The sequence below is a fragment of the Dipteris shenzhenensis genome, chromosome 3, assembly GCF_047967505.1.
Source record: "Dipteris shenzhenensis isolate YYH24624 ecotype China chromosome 3, Dip_SZ_1.0, whole genome shotgun sequence".
In the NCBI taxonomy this organism is placed as follows: domain Eukaryota; kingdom Viridiplantae; phylum Streptophyta; class Polypodiopsida; order Gleicheniales; family Dipteridaceae; genus Dipteris; species Dipteris shenzhenensis.
In genome coordinates this window covers 47,397,413-47,416,032 of record NC_141598.1, presented here as the reverse complement: position 1 = coordinate 47,416,032, position 18,620 = coordinate 47,397,413, and the positions used below count along the sequence as shown (strand labels likewise).

The 18,620-nt window shown below is 41.5% G+C and overlaps 1 protein-coding gene across 1 annotated transcript; it reads right to left on the bottom strand.

The window, feature by feature from the left end:
• Window positions 1–1,676: 1,676 nt before the first annotated feature.
• On the bottom strand, window positions 1,677–2,623 carry LOC147903904 (uncharacterized). Its single transcript, XM_087372359.1, has 4 exons — window positions 2,498–2,623; window positions 2,286–2,407; window positions 1,895–2,099; window positions 1,677–1,765 (listed from the first exon to the last, which is right to left on the bottom strand). Exons 1-4 carry the CDS (start codon window positions 2,562–2,564, stop codon window positions 1,677–1,679), a joined length of 483 nt encoding a protein of 160 aa, XP_087228485.1. The 5' UTR covers window positions 2,565–2,623.
• Window positions 2,624–18,620: the final 15,997 nt, after the last annotated feature.

Here is an 18,620-nt window from a genome sequence, read left to right as displayed (position 1 = left end):
CCATGGAGGAATTGGAATTTATGACACATGTAAACATTTTAACTTTTTTGTTTTGAACTTACAATTACATAACCAAAAAATATGATAATGAAAAGGTTTGTATATCAAGAGTATTGCTTATTGAATGTACTAGATGAACCATCATGCTTGCTAGCAGACAAGGTGAATCCAAGGAGATGAATTGAAGTATATCATATGATACCAATAGTAAGTGTTACGGGTCCAATGAATATGATTTTCTATTATTGAGTATTGCAACACCTTAAGATTAAATATTGTGGACATTTTGCAACAAAATGACATTGTTTTTTCATCCATCAATACCGTTTGCTACTTTGCATCCATTATTAGGGTCCTACTGCCAAACCAGAATGGCAGTAAGTCAAAAACATCCACTGGAGCTATAGCCTTTTTCAAAATTTGAGCTTGTGTTAATACAACAAGAATTTAGTCTCCAACTATCATTGTTGCAAATCCTTATACACTCATTATAAGAGAAAATCAACAAAATTAAATTTCTATTGCCTCAAGATGTTTTAGATGGAAACTAATAGCATGCCACTCTCTCTCTCTCTCTCTCTCTCTCTCTCTCTCTCTCTCTCTCTCTCTCTCTCTCTCTCTATAGACACACATGTACGTGCGTACATAGACACATGTTCGCATGCACATGCATGCACACGCACACATGCATGTGCATGCGCATGCACGTGCACACGTGCGCACACGCACATACACACACACACACACTTATCTGCATTCATATTAACTCTCACACACACATACATATACACATATACAGTCATGTATACTAATTAGGAGAATAAACGTGTTAATTGTGTGAATTGACTATCCCCCTTCTTACATAAGAGTAGGATTGCTCTTACTCTACCCTTTTTTTAAACAAGATGAGTTATATTCATTTGTCTTGCCATGAGGAAAAAAAGAAATATAATTTAATAATCATGGTGGTGATATTTGAAGCACAACTAATTATCTTGAGTTACTGGTTGTGTAGATGAGAGAATGATCAAACCAATAGATAATTTTTGTTCCTCTTATTGTGTTGATGTTTTGTGGTTTGTCCAGGTAGGATCCATGGATCATTGTTAGAGTATCGATAAGTTGTTCCATTCTATGTTTACTCATGAATTGAAGAAGTTTCATCATGTTTGTGGATGTGTTCTTGTAGTTGATGTTGAAGTCCCCTATAATAAATTTATCAGATGTGTAGGAACGATGTAGAGAGCTTGTTCTACTTGTTGGAGTAGTGTCTTTGTCATGGCATTTGACTATTAATTATGGAGAGGAATTTAGATTCTTATGCTACAATATATATATATATATATATATATAGAGAGAGAGAGAGAGAGAGAGAGAGAGGGAGGGAGGGAGGGAGGGAGGGAGGGAGAGAGAGAGAGAGAGAGGATGCATGCACAAGAGTACACACATACATGGAGGGGGGGGGAGAGAGAGAGAGATTTATTATTATTTGCAATGAAGACCTCATGGGTATGTGATGTCAAATACAAAGTACAAAAATTACAAATAGAATGAGTACTACTAAAGAAGCACCTAGAGCTCTCGTAAGTGTTGGAGAAACGTTGTATAGCATACTTCAATGACGTTAGACTCTTTTATTAAGCACCTTAGAAGAGATTCATTAAATCTAACTCGAGCTAACAAGGTGAAGCTGCAGGTTCCCAAGCATAGAGCACTCTTCTAGAATCACCTTCATGGGCTTTGCAGAGCTCAACCAATGATGCACCTGCACATTTCCAAATTTGTCATATTCAAGTTCATGAAAAAACTTTGTACAGGATTTCAAAAACGTTAAAGTGGTGAAGTGTTAGACCTAAGTGACAAAGAAATCTTAGCCAAGGACTTACAAACTCACCTTCGTCTGCAGACAGCGTGCTGTAGAGGTCAACAATGCTGGGACAGTTGCCTTGGCACTCAGCAGAGCAAAGAGCTCGGGTAAAACTGCTTTCGTGAAGTGCATCGGAGGAAATGCCCACGGACATCCTGTCGAGTCCGCAATATTTCACACAATCGCGTTTTTCGATCCACTCCGCAAAACGTTCTGCTACGACCATGGATGTCTGCAACGAAAACAATTAACGATCGACTTAGCTCCCTCACGCCAGGAGAGTTCCGGAATTTTGTGATCCTGCAACGCGGCCGATTCGCACTAAACTGATCCCCGGCAAGGTCCCGAAGAACCCCAACGTCGAGCGTATTCTCGCTATAAAGTTCCCAAAGTCTAAAAACGCTAGCACAGGAATTACCTGGCATTCATATTCAATATCCTGATTCCCCACTATTCTTTTCTCGAGTATGCAGCGCGCTCCATTCGAGGCCACCGCAAAGGCACAACGATCAACTGGAAGATCTTCGCACTGCAGCTTGCCTGTTCAGCAGACTCCAAGATTACATGAAAGCTTGTAAGAGGGATTCAGTCAAGCTTTGCAATGATGAAACATCGAGCTGCTGTAATTACCTGAAACCAACAGGAAACCTGCGGACAGGATCGCGACGAAAAGGTAAAGACGTGTGGCGTGGGCCATTTCGTTGGAGGTTCTGCAATTCAGAGACGCATGCAATGCAAAAACGTCTGAAGAACCGTCTCCGCTTCTCTGTTACTCACTGATCCAGGCTTAAGGTCAGTCGTCCTAGACTTTCTCTTTAACGCAGAAACTCCCTCTCACTCTGATCTATCGCATGGGGGCGGGGGGGACGGGATGCAATGAACAAGAGGCGATACGATAATTGGCGGAGTGTAGAAATGCGTGATTAAGGTTACGTACCTACTAAAGGATGTTGCAGAGTGCGAAATTTACAGATAGAGAGACAAGGTGGTAGAGAGGCACAGGCTATTCTTATACAAAGCTGTGGAGCGTGGAAAACACCCTGGTCAAAACACCCACCATTTTTCACAAGAGATTCCCTAACCCTTTAGACTGACCTCCCAACCTCCCTAGGAATCCTCTCCCTTTGTTTGGCATTTTCAATGCCTTTCAAGTGCAAGCTACCTTTCAAGACGAAGTTTTTCAGTCCCACTACATGAGATACCGTCTCTTAACCTTTCCCTTTAGGATTCCGCTCTTAGTGGTTCCACAAGTGATAAGGAAAGCAAAGAGGGAGGGTTTTCCCAAGAAAGGATCATTCGGATTAGTAGGGCGAGATGAGTAGGATCATTGGGATTAGTAGGTCGAGAGCTTGTATCCCAATCGAGAGCTTGTATCCCAATCATTTCGGCTCGAAAAGCCCAACCTCTACACATTTGAGCATGTGGAGGTTCGTCAAAACAGGTGGCTCATGTAGTGTAGCACCAACAATAGGACACAAGTGGTGTGGGCAGAGGGCCACATCAACAATAATAGAATTAAACTTTTAAGGAAACTTGGAACAATGACTTTTTAGTACCAAAGCAATTAAGAATAAAGACTTCGACTTTTAAATCCATATGATTATCAAAGAGTAATTTACAACTAGTGTTAAGTAATTATATAGATATACAAATTGCACTTTTGAATAGTGCATTTAATGCAATGATTGCAAAAACTTTTGCTTTTAACAAGAGGTTTATTTATTAAATTTGAGAAGAGGTTTAAACTTCCTAGGATCTGGTGTGAAACTACTTAAGTAATCATATGCAACCACTTGTTCAAACATAGTTTATTTTGGGGAGTTTGTAGCTATCTTCCCCCCTCCTTGTAAACTATATCGAATTGAATTCCAAATGTGGGAGTATTATATGGTTTCCTATGAAGTGACCCCCTTTGCCGTCATGGTTGCTAAGATCATTGAAATGTACTTGTTCATTGTCCATGGGAGTTATCAAGTACCTATTGATGCATAGGGCATAACATAATGCTTCCACCTTCTTTTGCTTTTAGAGAGAGAGAGACCTTTTTTTTCCGTACTCTTAATTTAGAACATCGTTTGTTTAACAAATATGTAGCATCCATTGAGAACGACATTTTCATAATATGGTGGCATATGAATACTCATGGTCTTAATATCCTATATTTTAAGAATTCACTTTCAACAACACTTCTTTGAATAGCAAATTTTTGCAAAAATTATTTCAAATATATATGTTTCATATCAATAAGGCACATATAATCTCCAAAGAGCATTTTGTTAAAATGTTCCCTAGTTTGCTAGTTGAGCCCAATAGACTTTTTCAAGGGTTTAAATTTGACCTACCCTTGAAGTACAAATACCCTCTAATACAGATGGTATAAGTGAGGGAGATGGCATGCCTATATTTAGATATTTGGAAGATTTTATGTGGCTGATGCCAAACATCAAAGACCACCATGGTCTTACGACATAGTCTCTCGACATGGGATTGCAACAACTGACATGGACAAAATAAAGATCATCATGGAACTTCCCCCCCACTAAATGCCAATGGACTACAAGTCTTCATGGGCCATGCCGAATGCTATAGAAGGTTCATACTGAGGTATGCCATGATTGCAAGACCCCTATATAAGCTCCTAATCAACTTCATTTAGACAGACAAATGCGAACACAAGTGGAGATTGATCAAAACCACTGTTCTAATGGCACCAAATTGGGACATAGAATTTCATGTACATATTGATGGTTCTAGTTATGCAGTAGGGAGTGTGTTATGTCAACCTGGTAAACACAACAAAGATACCCAGTATACTTTGCAAGCAGACAGCAGCTAAATTATGCGGAGGTGAATTACACCACAATAGAAAGAGAAGCCTTGGCAATGATCTACAACATGAAATTTTGACACTATCTAGTGGCTACTAACTTTATCTTCTACACAGATCATCAACCCTTATTATATCTTGTAAAGTAGCCATGAACCACAGGCTGAATCACTCACACTACAAGGCATAGGTCCTTTTCTGATGAAAATACCGATGCTTTTTACATTTTTAAAAAAAAATTTTACGGGCGCAAACGTCGTTATTAAAGTCATTAAAAGCGTCGGAAAAGAACGGTCGCTATAAACCGTCGCTATATAGCGACGCTGATAAACATCACTATATAGCGACACTCATAATCGTCGCTATATAGTGACACTGGTAAACGTCGCTATATAGCGACGATTAACAGAACTAAAAACAAAGCATTAGTGGGGCTAAACAGGGCTATAGCAAGCCAGCTTGCTAGGGCTTGCTATAGCCCTGTTTAGCCCCACTAATGTTTTTTTTTTTTGTAATTACAAACAAAAGTTTTTAATTACAAAATTTTCCTTGCGAAAAGGGTGATACAAAATTGCTCAAATGAAATGATCGAGCAACAAAAGCATATACATGTCAAACATATACAACATTGTTTATTACAAAATTACCCTTTCTAAAAGTGTGATACAAAATCGCTCAAACGAGCACATATACAAAATGACATACATGGCAAAGTATATGCAAACTGCAACTACTACTCTACTACTACTACTCATTCAAATCGTCCTCATCGTCTTCATCTTGTTGGCCTGTTCCTTGGTCCTCGTGAGCTGCGTCTTCTCCCTAACCCTCGTCACGTGCGTCTAATCCCTGGCCCTAGTGATCGCTCGCCTCCGGTGATGGAACGCTTGAGCTTTGACCCTAAGATTGAACCATATAAATTGAAAATTAGATTGGAACTTAAAGAATAAAACAATTTAAAAAGTGAGATTACAAGTAGGAGTAGACTTATACCGTGCGAGCAACCACCTCAGCCCAATCGACCGTCGCTCCCATTGCCTCTTGCTCAATAAACCACGGCTTTGTTTCTATGCGAAACGCGCGTCGCGTCTCTGCATCTGTAGGAAGACAACCCATCGCAGCTTATTGTGGATCTAATTTACGAGAGTTAGAGTCAGATAAAGTGCATGTAATATGTAGTAAAACAAATAGAACAATACATTAAATGAGAAGAAGTAGACTTACCACGGTTGCCTCGAACGCCAACCGTTTGCCTACACCAAAGTGCGAAGTGCCTACGATGTCCAGCCGTCTCCTCGCAACCCTCCTCTGACCCTCGAACATTTCGAGATGGTCCCTATTCTGCTTCTTGAAGAACTTCCAATCAGCTTTGTCTGCCCAGTTGGGTTTAGCCATCCCCTTTACGATGGAAGTACGCAAGGTTAATCTACGATGCTTCAAGACCAAACCCATGCGCTCTCGCATATAATTCTCATTAAACTCCCAATTTGGTGAGTTAGGGTATTTTTGTTTTAATTCATCGATGACCGCCTGCTTCTTTTGGTCATCTTGATACCGCCAATCGGTAGCAATGCCGCTCTTGAAGTGATGGCTCATCAACCGCCTCATGATAGCCATCACTGCTTTGCCCTTTCTATCTTCTATTATCTCTCTGACAGCCATGATTTGATAGGAGAGGTCCTCGTCTGGGTAAGGAGGACTGATGGTAGTGGCAGAGTCAGAGCGAGTGGAAGCTGTGCAAGCGCTTCCGGAGAGAGGAGTAGCAATGGGATTAGGAGAGGGCAAGGGACCTGATTGAAACTGTGTCTCGGGACGCTCAAGAGAGGAAAGAGGGGAAAGAGGGGGGAAAGAGGGGAAAAGAGGGAGACATATGCATAAGAGGAGACATATGCCCATGCATAAGCATAAGCATGAGCATAAGAGAAGGAGACATATGCTGATGCTTATGCTTATGCATGAGCATAAGAGCATGAGCATGAAAGAGGGAAAAGAGGGGGGGAAAGAGGGGAAGAGAGAAGAAGAGGGAAAGGAAAGAGAGATTGGAAGAGGGGAAAGAGGGGGGGAAAGAGAGAAGAAGAGGGAAAGGAAAGAGGGAAAAAGAGACATATGCTCATGCTTATGCATGAGCATATGTCTCCTTCTCTTATGCTCATGCATAAGCATAAGCATGAGCATATGTCTCCTTCTCTTATGCTTATGCTTATGCTTATGCATAAGAGGAGACATATGCTCATGCATAAGCATAAGCATATGTCTCTTATGCTCATGCATAAGCATAAGCATATGTCTCTTATGCTCATGCATAAGCATAAGCATGAGCATATGTGTCCTTCTCTTATGCTTATGTGCATGCTTGTGCATAAGAGAAAGAGACATATGCTCATGCTTATGCTTATGCTTATGCATGAGCATAAGAGCATGAGCATGAAAGAGGGGAAAGAGGGGAGAAAAGAGGGGAAAAGAGGAAGAAGAGGGAAAGGAAAAGAGGGGAAAAGAGACATATGCTCATGCATAAGCATAAGCATAAGAGAATGAGACATATGCTCATGCTTATGCTTATGCATGAGCATAAGAGCATGAGCATAAAAGAGGGAAAAGAGGGGGGAAAGAGGGGAGGAGAGAAGAAGAGGGAAAGGAAAGAGAGATTGGAAGAGGGGAAAGGGGGGGGGAAAGAGAGAATAAGGGGGAAAGGAAAGAGGGAAAAAGAGACATATGTCTCCTTCTCTTATGCTCATGCATAAGCATAAGCATGAGCATAAGTCTTATGCTCATGCTTATGCTTATGCATGAGCATAAGAGAAGGAGACATATGCTCATGCTCATGCTTATTCTTATGCATAAGCATAAGAGCATGAGCATGAAAGAGGGGAAAGAGGGAAAGAAAGGGAGAAGAAGAGGGAAAGGAAAGAGGGAAAAAGAGACATATGCTCATGCATAAGCATAAGCATAAGAGAAGGATATATATGCTCATGCTTATGCTTATAAGAGACATATGCTCATGCATAAGCATAAGCATAAGAGAATGAGACATATGCCCATGCTTATGCTTATGCATGAGCATAAGAGAAGGAGACATATGCTCATGCTTATGCTTATGCTTATGCATGAGCATAAGAGTATGAGCATGAAAGAGGGGAAAGAGATTGGAAGAGGGGAAAGAGGGGGGGAAAGAGAGAAGAAGAGGGAAAGGAAAGAGGGAAAAAGAGGGGGAAAGAGATTGAGAGATTGAAGGAGAAGGAGAAGGAAAGGAGGGAAAAAGAGATTAAAAGAGGGGAAAAAAAGAAGAGGGGAAAAGAGATTGAAAGATGAAAAAAAGAAGAGAAGGAAAGGAGGGAAAAAGAGATTGAAAGAGGGGCAAAAAGAAGAGGAGAAAAGAGATTGAAAGAGGGATAAAGGAAGAGGGAAAAAGAAGAGACGAAAGAGGAGAGAAGAGGGAAAGAAGAGGGAAGAGAGGGTTCCTCCGCCCATCACTATAGCTAGCACTTAAGGCGCTAGCTACTTGCCAATGCAAATAACAAAAATAACAAAAGGAAAATGAGGAAGCACTTTCTTACCTGGAATAGTACATCCCGCTCGGTGTTTTGTGGACTGGCCCTACAAAAGAGAGGAAACATACCATTTCAAATAACTAGTTAGAGGAAGGAGGAGTTTAAAGAAGTAATTTCTCAAAGAGATTGGATTGAGGAGACAAGGAGAAAGCAAAGGAAGAGAAATACAAAAAAGACTAGAAGAGGTGAATCTTCTTTCTTTCACAAAATCTCATTTTTTGGCTTCAATCCTTTGAAATCAAGCATGAAAACTAGCACATAGCCTTAGCAATACAAGGAGAAACATCCTTCAACACTCACGAAACGAAATCTCACAAAAAAAGAACCTACATTGTTCAAAGAGACTCACCTTCTTGAAAAACTTCTTTTCAAGAAAAGAAAGAGGAAGAAGGGTGGAGAGGGAGCACAAGTGTTAGGAGAGGGGTGAGGTGTGGTAAGGAGTGGAGAATAGAGTGGGAGGTCATCGGAAATAGGTGGGAGGAGAGATTGTAGCTTACAATAGAGATTGCTAAAGAAGGCGCTGCACGTCACGAGGTTCGGGTTTTAACCCACAGTGTCGCTATATAGTGACGTTGGTCAATCGCTATATAGCGATGCTTATATTTAAAAGCATCGCTATATAGCAACGGAACAAAGCAAATCGTTGCTAGATAGCGATGGAATAGGTCAAAACGTCGCTATATACCGACGCTTTAGGACACTTTATGTTTAAAGTTCAAAAAGAAGTTCATAGATGCTATTTTATAACTGTTAATATATTTCCTTGCAACTTATGTTGTGATTTTATAAGTGCAGATGGAAGGGATGAGTGGAAGCTTGTCCGCCGATGATGCGCCAATGCCCGGGAGCACAAAGTGGCTTACAGAGAGGTTATATTGTCATTGCACTCATTGCAAGTGAGAAGTATGACATCAACGTCGTATTATCATGCGCCACTTGCGGATGTATGGGGACGGCGTGAATCCTTTCGGATTACGCTCGACATTTTGGTCGACATGGCCCATAGTCATGATGAATTACAATATCCCACCATAGCTAACAATAAAAAAGGGACACCTCATGCTTGCACTACTTGTGCCAGGGAAGTACAAGGCAAAAAATATGGACGTGTACATGGCACCTTTGATAAAGGAGTTACAGATATTATGGAGAGGAGTGCGGGTCTTTGATATTTCCAGAGCTCCTAGACATACCAATGATATTTTGGTCAGGGGTATCTTGATGTGGACCATGCATGACTACCCAGGATATGGAGAGTGCACAGGTACATGGTTGTGTCTCTACAAGTATAATATAGGATTATGCTTTTATGACTCTCTTTCGCACGCATGTCTTATACTAACACATTCATGCACGCGTGCAGGACTTGTTGTTACAAGTGGGTACCATGCTTGTCTTGTTTGTGGACCGGGTTTGAAATTGCTTGCACGATACTCCAAACATATGAGGAAAAATGTTTATGAAGGTCACGCTCAATACCTTCCGCTGGACCATCTCGCACGTGGAGGTCAGCTTGATCCACCACCATCATATTTGAAGGTAAGTGACTGGATTCAAGCTTGGAGGGCGAATGGAGAGGAACCTCCTCATGGTATGAAGAGGCTATCGATCTTTCACGAGCTTCCTTATTAGGGAAAGTTACAAATCAATCATCTCTTGGATCCCATGCATATCTTCAAGAATGTGGGGGCTACTATTTGGGCACACTTGGTTGGTTCCAAAGACTCGAGAGGAGTGCGAGAAGACTTGCATGCTATGAATAGGATGTCTCATTTGTGGCCCCAAGTGCATGCTTCGGGAAAAGTTGTCCTCCCGAAAGCAACGTGGATCCTCTTTACGAGGGAGGAGGCAGCGGTCAAGGCAGACATTGCCTCTTTTCAAACACCGACAGGGTACATGCATTGCTTGAAAGGAGCATTTTCAAAGGACAATAAGCTTAGTGGGCTTAAGTCCCATGATTGGCACAAGGTCTTACAGGTATTCTAAGCTGTAGAATTAATGTACCGATAATCGTGATGCATTAGCGTAATTATGATTATGTTATATTGTTGACATGACTTCTTTGTTACTTTGATAGTTCATCCTCAATTACAATAAAAGGGTGCTTACAAGAAGATGTTAGAAATGCTATATTCAAGATCAGTGGTATTGTGAGGTATGCTTACTATAAAATCGCATTGATTGCATTTTCTTCAATTTAACCTGAATAATCTATAGATTGATTATGAATATATCTTACATGGACATGTGAAATAGGTGGATATCTCAAAAAGAGATCTCCATATCGAGCATCGAGAAGGCTAGGGTGGAATCCATCGAAGCCCTATGCTTGCTTGAGAAGCACTTTCCCTCGAGCATTATGACAACTCAAGTCCACTTGCTTGTGCACATAGTTGATGAGGTGGCTATTGCAAGTACCGTTCATAGTCGATGGATGTTTTTTCTCGAGCGGTTTATGAAAACTTTGAAGGGATTTGTAAGACAAAGAGCAAGACCAGAAGCAAGCATGGCAGAGGGATGGCTTGTGCAAGAGTCATTAGTATATATCACGGAGTTTCTTGCATCCACGAATCCCGATATGCCGCAAGCTTGGCATAACAAGGATGACGATCACATCGTTGGCGAGGTTCCCCAAGGAAAAGGGATTGAAAGAAAGATGAGCGAAGAGCAAATGGAGAAATTCAATAAGTTTTGTATCCTCAATAGCCCTGAGATGCAGAAGTGGATTGAGAGATATGAAGTGGCCAAAGCAGAAAGAATAAATGCAAGGACGAGATTCAGAGTAATGTACAGGCGATCGCAACCATATCCATGGGATCTGGCTCTTCTCCCCACTCACATGTCACTTGATTGGCTACAACTAGCTCTATGTAAAGCCGAACGCGATGGAGAGACAATAAATGAGCGCGAGCAAGAGTTATCATTTGGATGTATGATGCATGTAAGTTTCTTACCTCTTGACGTATTTAAGTAATTATTTGTGGCAATATACGCTATAAAATAGATGCATCTTCATTGTTTTAATGATGCTCTTTTACAGTACAAAAAGTAAAGTGCATTATGGTCATATGGACAACATTTTTGCATGGAACGCATCGATTCAAAGAGAGTCACGTATGATTGTGGAGTCATGTCTAACTTCACACAAGATAGCCGATCAAGTGCTTCGGATACCAATCTTCTCTCCTCACAGTTGGATTATTGTGGAACCATAGGCGAAATCTATGAAGTTGATTTCAGACGATTTAGTATTTTCATTATTTAGTATTTTCATTCTTGATGTAAAATGGTTTAGAACTATTTACAATGGTCCCCATTCGACAGTGAGAAAAGATAGTAGCGGTTTCTTTACAATAGACTCCACCAAACATTGGACCGATGAAAGTGATACTTTTGTTCTTCCCGAGCACTGTGAGCAGGTGCATACTAATGATTTAATTAATCGAAGCTTTTGTTTTTAAAGATCCATTGATACATGTACTTAAGCATAATTTCATATATATAATTGATGACATTTGGCACCCATCTTCAATATAGATGGTTTTTCATCCGGATTGTTCTGATCCAAGATGGTGGTACGTGATCCAAGTTGCACCACGAAGTAAGTAAATTTTTGAAGATAGAGATGTGGATATGGAGATGCCACTACCAATGTCGGATCCAATTGATCCCAATGAATCTAGCGAAGAAGATGAAGATCACAATATGAGCCAAGAGGAAGATGTGCATAATGACAATGCCTCTCAAAACTACCACCTAATCCAAGAATCTAACTTCTATCATCCAGTTACACCTAACTTTTTTCCAACACTTGACAATCCATCCCTTGAGGACTATCAAGTTGCTAAATCCATTTTCCCTGCTCTCCCTCCACTTTCCACCAACATCCCTACTTCTACCTTCTCAAATTCATGACTTGCTTCCACCTCAAGCTTTTCCCCTATAACCTCTTCCTCTCCCCCAAGACCACATATTCCTCATATCTCCCTTGAGTTTTCAATGGAAGCCACCATTAGTGATTCCATCAATGAGCTTAAAGAATTGGATAATCCAAATCGCACACCCACACGAGAGTTATAGCAGGATAAAGATAGGATTCCCATGCCTGGTAATCCCATTGGTGATTTTTGGAGGCAATACCTAGACATGCAGTCAAGAGGAGGATGGGACCTCTCTGAAATTTCAATGAGTATCCGCCAAGCGCAAATCACTCTAGACGTCAACAACAAATTGGAGCCATAGCCTGCTGCTTGGCATAAACCAAATCTATTCAACAAAAAGTACCTCCTTGAGTACTTACAAGATCCATCTTCCTTCACACATCCTACATTTGATGTGGTACCCCGTCACTACTGGTGGGATGCCAATCATCATGATCTAGATAGTGTAGATGCACTTCGAAATTGGCCGTTAATCAATAGAAACTCCAAGATCAAATGGACAAGCTAGGAAACACTCATCAGAGCCTTGGACAAGCATACATCAATTATGCAAGGCTTATGACCATTTGCCCACCAACCTTAGCTTCAATCCAAATCAACAGATAGATGCTCAAACAACAAGTCACCTCTTTCAAAGAGCCATATCAGGGCGTTATGTGTGTTTGTTCGAAGAAATGGTTGACAATGGCTTCTTAAAAACTGAGCAAGCAATCTACAATGTTCGTGGATTATAGGGAAAAGATCGACAACAAGCTCGCTCCATATATCACCGATGCCATCTTTACCATACTCATTGGGTAAAAACAGGTGCAACACAACATCATCTGTAGACTCAACCATAACTCGACGGGTAATCAAATCGGTCCACAGTAGTTGTTAACCCGGTGGCAACAAGGGCCAAAAGTGCAGTCTAGGAGGACAATGATGAGAGCATTGTGTGTGTAGAGTAGTGGCAAAGCTCTGCTTGTAATATCTTGAGCCTGAAAGATGGTATGATGAATCTTAAAGGATGAGGATAGCCAAAATCCTCTCTAGAAAAGATCCAATCATACTTGCAAAATCAGGATCTAGAGAGAGAAATACTAAATCTAGAGAGAGAGACTAAAAGCCTACACTTTTTGAGGTCCCCCCACTTTGTGTAGGGACCCGAAGGTCCCCCCACTTTGTGTAGAGACCCAAAAGGTCTCCCCCAAATGTGGAGGGACTTGTCCAAAAGGTCTCCTACAAAAGAGGTCCCACCACGGAGGTACCTAGGGATTGTGTAGAGACCATGTATAAATATCTCTCAATGAAATGAAGCTCCCACTCTTTGGGATTCAGTGTTCAAGCTCACTATTGTGTTCATGTGATTGATCTCCATTGCGTCCATGCTCTCTTACACTATCGTGTTCTAGCACGCCCTTACCTTTGCACTCCCTACCCTCCTCCTCCTCCCTCCTCCTCCCTCCTCCTCCTCCTCCTCCTTCTCCATCTCCTCCTCCCTCCTCCCTCTTCCTCCTCCTTCTCCCTCTTCCTCCACCCTCCTCCTCCTCCCTCCTCCCTCTTCCTCCACCCTCCTCCTTCTCTCTCTTCCTCCACCCTCCTCCTCCTCCTCCCTCCTCCCTCTTCCTCCACCCTCCTCCTCCTTCTCCCTCCTCCTCCCTTCTCCTCCTCCCTCCTCCTTGACACTCCTCCCTCTTCCTCTTCCTTCCTTGTCCCTCCTCCTCAACCCTTACCCCTCGAATCCGCAAAGGAGACTAGCTCTCCACTCCTCAACATTGGACTCCTCCTAAACCTTACAACCCCCTCTGAACCCTAGAACTCCTAGATAGCTCTCTCAACCGTGTCCCCTTTTCGAACCCTGAAATCCCCTTCTAAACCCTTGAATTCCAATGGAGGCGAGAGTCTCCATCAATCGTTATGATCAAGCCCTCTTTCTCACCCATGCATGAGATTTGCTTTCAACACATTAGCCTACACCTCTCATCAGAATACGAATCAAGGACCTATGCTACAACGAGCAACGACACGACTGTAGGTGACCAACACCCTCGAAACTTGCACTTGGGAGAAACAGGGACAACAATGGTTCTCAATGTTGAGCCCCTCCCTGTCCTCTTCGACATGATACCAATTGCTCTTCATCTCCTCATAGACATTCTCCATGTGATCCCTATGAGAGAGAGTGTACATATTGCTGCCTTCCACACCATGGAAGTCATACAAGAGTCAGGGAGGACCGTGTTTGGCCATATGTATTCGCCCCGCATTTGAGTCATCCCATTGGAACACCGAGGGAACACCTTCTAGTCAATGTCAGTTTGTATGATTGGGTGAACCATGAATTTGATTTGGTAGTCAAGGCCAAGGCCAAGGGGTAGTGGGACAACTACAAGGCCGAGCTACGGAATAGATCTTGGCTTTTCCCAAGCCCAACCACCCAAAACCTGCTTGCTTATTTCACCCATCTCCTTTGCCATGTTGAGAAAGCTCTTGGGCATCACCATCACTGAGGCCACACCAATGTGGGAAAATATTCTTGACATCTACCAAAACCCCATTACTAAGCAGACTGAGTTAGAGGTATCACGCAAGTTCCTAAAGTATAAGTTTTATCATCTTAGCATCATCGACTTAGTTGTCATGCACGTGATCGAGAAATGGAAGGGGGCATGGTACCTATATCTCAAAAAGGTCCCCATTGGCATTAATGCTTTACATCCGCGCCCCAAGGTCATATTTTTCAGCCCAAACCTACTCGCTCTTTATGTTTTTTGGGACCCTTTTACCCACGCAGTATGCAAAACAGGTTTCACAGCAATCTCGCATTTATAGTTTTAAAGTATCCATAAGTGTTATACACATAATAACTTTTTGTTGGTATCAGAGCATAGGTCTAGACTCCTAGATTAGTTATATGTATGCCTTAGGAGCTCATGTTTTCTCCAAAGCTAGTTTTAGTTTTAGATTGAGCAGTTTTTCTTGAGTGTTCTCTGTGAGACAAGTTTCCATCCATTGGTTTCCGCTCATTTCAATTCTTCTTATGAGAAATTCATGAGAGAGGTGTCTCATGAGGTGTGAGCAAGGCAAGCTCAGTTCTTGAAAAAGAGAGAAAGATCCTCAAGGTTCTCTGAGAAGAAGCTTCAACCAGCATCCTCAACAAATGAATGGATTTCCTGTGTGAGGAATGTTGCAAGGCAATTCTCCTTGGTTGGCGATTTTAGCCTCCTTGTTGCCATTCCTCCCTCAGCCACCACTAAGTCCAACCTCCACAAAGTTTGAGTGGCTGTCCATGCAAACCAACAAGCAATCAGCATCTACGAAGGCTCCATAGACGAGCCTCATCACTCGATGACTAGAGGATGCCTCTAACGAGCTGCTCCTCAGCCTCTCCTTCAACTCAGACCAACCAACTTCAATGACTAAGGCTCCAACAGCCAGCCCGCTCTAGCAAAACGAACTCTGGGTGGCAAGGGACCTCCACACATCTCCCTAGGTGCATCTAAGCATAGACGGATTCTCAGCCTTTCCTTCACGGATCTCCTTGTGAGCACATATTTCCTCCACAGGCCTCTAGAATGGGCCAACGGGCCACCTTCATCAACAGCCTACTTTGGAGCGGCCTCTCTGTCTACAAATCTCAGAACCGACAGCACTAGCGCCAAAACGGGCTCCTTCCATCAATTTCTTCACTCCACATAAGCCCATTGCAATTCTTAATCATTCTCTTTCGCCAGAGCAGAGTAGCAATGTATTCTACAAAGTCTCCCCGTTGAGTAGGGTGATCTGCGTAGAAACGATCCCAGGCGAATCGACTGTTACCGAGGATGCAGAATCAACGAAGCCAGAGGCCAATGCTAGATGATCAACAAAGAGTAGAACATTAAAAGATTTGCAGAAAGAAGATGTTTGGATGCAGTTGAAGAATCTCAACCAAAGGCGGACATAAGCTGATCTTCCACGGCACTTGACCTACGAGTGGCTCCCGGCATCTTCATGAGCTTTAGATCTGCAACAGCTGCCTCCTACGTGCTCTCTAAGCCTTCCTGGCCAATTTCATTGCCGCTTCGACGCCATCACACTCCTCGCTTCAGAGTTTTCTTCAAAGTCTTCTAAGTTCTTACCACGTGGCAGTTATAACCAGTGTTAGTTAGAAGTACCCTTGGTTTAGTCTCTGTTCTTACTAAGGTTAGTTTAACCTTACCTTGGTCAATGGTCAAGTAACTCACAATAACCATGGTTAGGGGTAGGATTAGTTAAGTTGTCACGTACTGGTTGGAGGATACACATGTGTGAGAGAATGATGTAGAATTAGAGAAGTATTGACCCTCCAAATGGGGTGGAAGGAGTGCCCACGTGAGTGTACTTTTGCTATTGACAACACTGCAATGCTCATGCCATCCCCAAACCACATATGAATGCATAATGGCTCATACACACATTCCATGCATACGAGAGGTCACAACCTCTCATGCCTCCCCTTAGGCATACCCCATTATTCTACCCTTAGCCTATGACTCTTTTATGCCTACCATTTATTAATGCATACCCATGCATTCCTACCCATTCCTATCCTAGGACCTACATGTGTGAGTGCTCCATATATATTAATTAGTCAACATATTCAATACATTATCCATATGGCATTTGGCCATTTAAACCTACCTAGCCTACCTTCTAATTATTACATTTGATCATGCTAGCCTAATACATTCTAGACTACAAAATCATGTTGTTACATGCCCTCTTGCTTGGGACATAGATGTCCTCATCTATTAGGTATTCTCCTTTGTCTTCATGGTCTTTAGCACTCATTAGGTTCCTGTATAAACTTCCATACAACAACTTCAATCTTTCATCTTCATATTTGGTACTCTTGCCAAACAAATCCAACATTAGTATGTTCCTTTAAAGCCAATTTTCAAATAAATCAATAAGAAAGGCATAGTACTTATCTTTCACGTTGTGTCGTCCATATACTCCTTTGCTTTGGACATTCCTACAAAGACTAATTCAACTTTATCCATTAGGGTTAGTAGGAATCCATTTTTGTTCTACTTTTCCTTTCCAATAGGATACCATTTCCTAATCTATCTCTCTCATATGCATGCATGCATTGGTCCAAGTTCCAAGTGACCAGTTTGGAACCATTAGTTTTAAGTTGATCAGACCCAAAACTTACAAAATAGGCCTAACTTACAAGATCAAGATCACCAGATCTTACTTGAGTACTCATTCTAGACCACTAGGTTTAATTGTGGATCCACCCATAGTCATGCGTCCATGACTTACCGATTACTTGAGATCTCTCTAAGGTCACCAGACCTAAGGTCACCATACCTTACTAAGCGCTTACATATCCACGACCTATGGCCATGTATAGCACCCTCTTGCTTGGGAAGAGCAGTACTACCTTGGCTCATCAACCCAACCTAAGAGAATAACTTAACCATCTCTAGGTTTCTAACTTCAAGACTCTTGGCACCATGGATGCCTTCCAAAGAATCCTTATCGAGTGTCTCTATATGATACCATTGTGTACATTTCCAAAGTAATAGTTGTGCACATGCTCCATTCTTGAGTTTTTCCTTTTTTTACGTATGATCCTACATGCAAATGCATTTATTACTTCATTATCCTACATGCAAATGCAATATTAATTCATTCTTTGTCCTAAATGCTCATCTTGAGTTTAAGTAGATCAATCTTTTGACCCTTGTCATCACCATGCAATTGTGTATTCCATTCTTTTCTAGATGATGAGTCACTTTTGTAGCCTTCATTCGAGTTTCCTCCACTTTTTAATAGTCTTTTGTAGCAGTCCCCTCCTTGCTAATTGTGAAGTGACCATGCTTCACTCAAAACGCTTCGATTTCCAAATTTTTAACTACCATGCCCTTCTCTCTATTATCTTCTCTTCCTTTTTCCCTTTATTTTCTCAATAATCTCCCTTTTTTTAAAAAAAAATGTTGTCTTTTATTTTATTTTTTGACCCCTTCTTTTTTTTTTCTAACCTTTTCTTTAAATAGTATCTAATCTCTATTCTTAAATCAATTTCTCTATAGCTTAGCTTCTACTCTTTATATTCTTTCAATTTTTCATTTTTCTTTTAAGCTTTATTTTTTTAAAACTTCTTTTTATTCTTTTTTTTTTCTTCTTATTTTCTCCATTTTGTTTTTATATTTTATCTTTATCTTTTTTTTAAATGTTTTAATAAATAAAATTGCAAGGTAAGGAGGGGGAAAAAGGAAAAAAAGACAAAGGGGTCCTTCGAAGTTAGAGGAGAGAGGGGTTTTTTTTTTAATTCCGATTAAGGTGGGGGGAAAATTTGAATGGTGGCAAGGGGGAAAATGAGGAACTAGAGGGACTGAGGGAAAGGGAACTAACTAAGGAGAAGGGAGGGGGGGTTTGAAATACGAGGGGAGGGATTTCGAAATGCAAAGGGGGAGGGCAATTAA